Raw genomic sequence first — 3,198 nt, 5'->3', positions numbered from 1 at the left:
GACGACTATAGGTATTTACTCTATTTAACACCCTTCGGAACTTTTATTTTTCGTTCTATCATGTACTAGTTACATTAGTTAGTATAAAATATTTTATTTAACCATTTAGCCGAGTGGAAATATTTGCAACTGCCCAAAAAATTAAACAAGCTAGTAACACTTAAACCAAGGATAACTCTTTTCAATCTATGCCATGTTTGGTTGGGGTTAAAAATAGAGTGAAAATTTGCAACAAACGAAAAATGGTTCAAATAATTTTATTCTTAGTCTTTGTACACAACTTATTCTCAATGTACACAAATCCAAATCCAAATCCAATCATGTAAATTACATCACAAATTAAATAGGAAGACATAGTTAGACAAACAAAAAAGAAAATTGATGGAAAAAAATAAGGGAAAAGCACGCCAACCAACACACAATAAGCTATCAAGTTTATCTCCTCAATGAAGCAGCACCATGAATAGCAACAATGTAGAAAAGCTGTGTAGCTGAAAGGATAATTAGAAAAGCCTCCATTGTTTTCTGCAAAATTGGACATACCAAAGCTCTTATGCTTCAAGAACGTGGCAGTAAATACTTCCATTTTGTTTTATTAAATCATTGCCTAATTTTAAATGTTTAAATGAATTTAAAATAATTAAAAGGTATTAAAATAATGAGAAAATAAAATTATTTATAAAATTAGTTTAAATAAATTTATTTTATCTATTGTTTAACTATATTATTTTTATCTGTCACGTTACTAAACAAATGTATAAATGAAAAGAAAAATAAAAAGATTATATTATCTAAATTTTTTAAATAGATAATTCTTTTTTAGAAAATGAAAGACATGTTTAATTTTAATTTTCAATATTTTTTATTTTAAAAAATTTATAAAGAAATAAAAATTAATGAAATTATATTTTCTATTTTTATATTTTTTTCAAAATTGGAAACATAAAACATTAAGATTAAAAATAAAAAGAATACACCAAACGTAGATCCTATAATTTCAAAATTTTTCTTTCTTACCAAGCGGGCATTTCTGATGTTTAGCTCAATCTCTTTGCAAGCAAAGCTGCATAAACCATATACCTTAAAACTCAGCAACTATATATCATGCAACAACATAAACAAATTTATCTATTATTCAATTCTATTCTTATGAGGAAGTTAAGAGATTACCCCATGGCAAGAAGTGTGAGGGTCCATGCAATGGTGGCAACGGAAGCCGCAGATGGCAAGCTCTCTGAAGTCCATGATCGGATGTGATTGATTCCTGAGATGACTGATCCAACGCCAACAACTGCAGCTATCAAAGCAAATGTCACAAAGAACCCAGTGGCTGCATTTCCCATTGGGAATTGTATTGGTGAAAAATGTGCTGGTAGTTCAAGTCCTGCACCTGCCATTCATCATGATTTCACACACATAATCATGTTAAATTATGCTACAATTAGAAACATAACAGCCACACAAGGAATTACAGTGATATTTTTAAAATTGGGGCACGTTTTAAAGGAGATGAAGTCACTTTTTTTTCTAAACAATTTTTTATGAATTCTTTATTTTATCTACTAATTTAAAAATAGTTTTTGGACTCATTTTCAGTTCATATAGAATATCTTTCAAAAAATTTCGTATATTAAAGTTTTATTTTGTACTATAAATTAACATGCACTTCTCTATTATAGTTTGTCAATATGGTAGTAATACATATGTCATTTGAACATACTTATATGTTACATAATGTTCATTGATTTACTTGACAAAAGTGAAATTATTTTCCAATAAATGTATTAACAGACAAATACGCGATAATATAACTTTGAGTTGAAATAAGAAGCTAAAAGTAAATGGTTAGTAGTTAAAATAGTCTTTGAAAATTTATGTGTTTCAATTTGGTTTTTAAAATTTCAGACATATCAAATTGATTATGAAAGATACAACAGTAAATCAACTAGATTTTTTCGTCAGTTAGATGATGGAATGTCATTAAACAATTTATACCCAATGCCATAAATTTCACAATTATACTTTTCAGTGATCAATTTAAACCTTTGATCTCTTGAGATATGCATGCACAATATTTTAGAGATTATCTTGACTATTTAAAAATAGAAATCACTTTACCTATGACAAAACCATGATCTATAGCTCTGTTCATGGCCCATCCACCAATGCCCAAAACTATGACGTACATGCAGAAGTTCAGCCCCAAAAGCAGCGTGGCTAGCGGCTTCATTGTTTGCTCGTTTGCCATCTCTCTATTCTTATATGTAGTTTCGGATAAGGCAAAAGCTGCAAAATTAAAGGGCTAAGTAGAATTTCAGAAGCCTAAAAAGTTGTAGCTACATGTGTTTTGTACCAGGTAATCGAAGCTTATATATGGACTAGTGAATGAAAGGTTTGATTCTTTTCTTGCTAAGGCTGTTTGTGAATAAAACAAAAGGCCCTTGTAGGGTTGTAAAGATGATGCTTCATGCCTCATATACAAGGCAACATGGATTAAATATCAAGGTTTTGAAAACCGGATCGAACCGACTAGTTTAACCAAGTTAATTGGGAACTGTCATTTGGCCGGTCTGGTTAATTTTTAAAATTGTCTTGCAAAAAACTAATAAAAAATCGATCAAATTGGTAGTTAACTAGTGAACCAGCTGAACTGGCTGGATTTTCATAAGTTTCGGTTTTTGATATTCACCAAAAATAAAATTGTTTTGATACTCCAAAAAAGAAAACAAAAAAACAAAACAAAACAAAACACATTATCCATAGCTGACCTAACCCATCCGAAAAGCCACTCACACATAGCCTCCCTCAACCCTAAGGTAGCGTTTGTTTTAAGGTACTGAGACAAATACTGAGAGACTGTGACTCAATATCATGTTTGTTGGTTCAGAGACTGGTGCTAAAATTTTTGTTTCTGTTCCCAAAATTTCAGTATTTCAGTACCTTCAAAAAGTGGTCTCCACCGTCGCCAACATAATTGACACCGGCAGTGACCAGCAGACGTTGCCACCGTCGCGGATCGAAGGTCCTCTGGTCATCATCGTTTGGTCCTCTGGTCGTCGTCGAAAGCACGATTTGAAGGTTTCATTGTCGTCGAGCAACTATTCTGCACTTCTGCTGTCATCGTCATCGTCGGGCATCTATTTTGCCGTCGTGAACTCTAGCTTTCTGTGCTCTCTGCCGCGGTGAGTTCTTAGATTT

At 31.9% G+C, this 3,198-nt stretch overlaps 1 protein-coding gene across 1 annotated transcript; it reads right to left on the bottom strand.

Annotated features, from left to right (window-relative positions):
- Positions 1–225: 225 nt before the first annotated feature.
- LOC130970374 (membrane protein PM19L-like) lies at positions 226–2,333 on the bottom strand. The gene is made up of 4 exons (XM_057896445.1): positions 2,119–2,333; positions 1,171–1,390; positions 1,018–1,063; positions 226–525 (listed from the first exon to the last, which is right to left on the bottom strand). Exons 1-4 carry the CDS (start codon positions 2,246–2,248, stop codon positions 436–438), a joined length of 486 nt encoding a protein of 161 aa, XP_057752428.1. The 5' UTR covers positions 2,249–2,333; the 3' UTR covers positions 226–435.
- Between the last annotated feature and the right edge of the window lie 865 nt (positions 2,334–3,198).

The sequence above is a fragment of the Arachis stenosperma genome, chromosome 3, assembly GCF_014773155.1.
Source record: "Arachis stenosperma cultivar V10309 chromosome 3, arast.V10309.gnm1.PFL2, whole genome shotgun sequence".
Lineage (NCBI taxonomy): Eukaryota > Viridiplantae > Streptophyta > Magnoliopsida > Fabales > Fabaceae > Arachis > Arachis stenosperma.
Note: the sequence above shows the minus strand (reverse complement) of the source record. Positions and strands in the feature narration are given on the sequence as shown.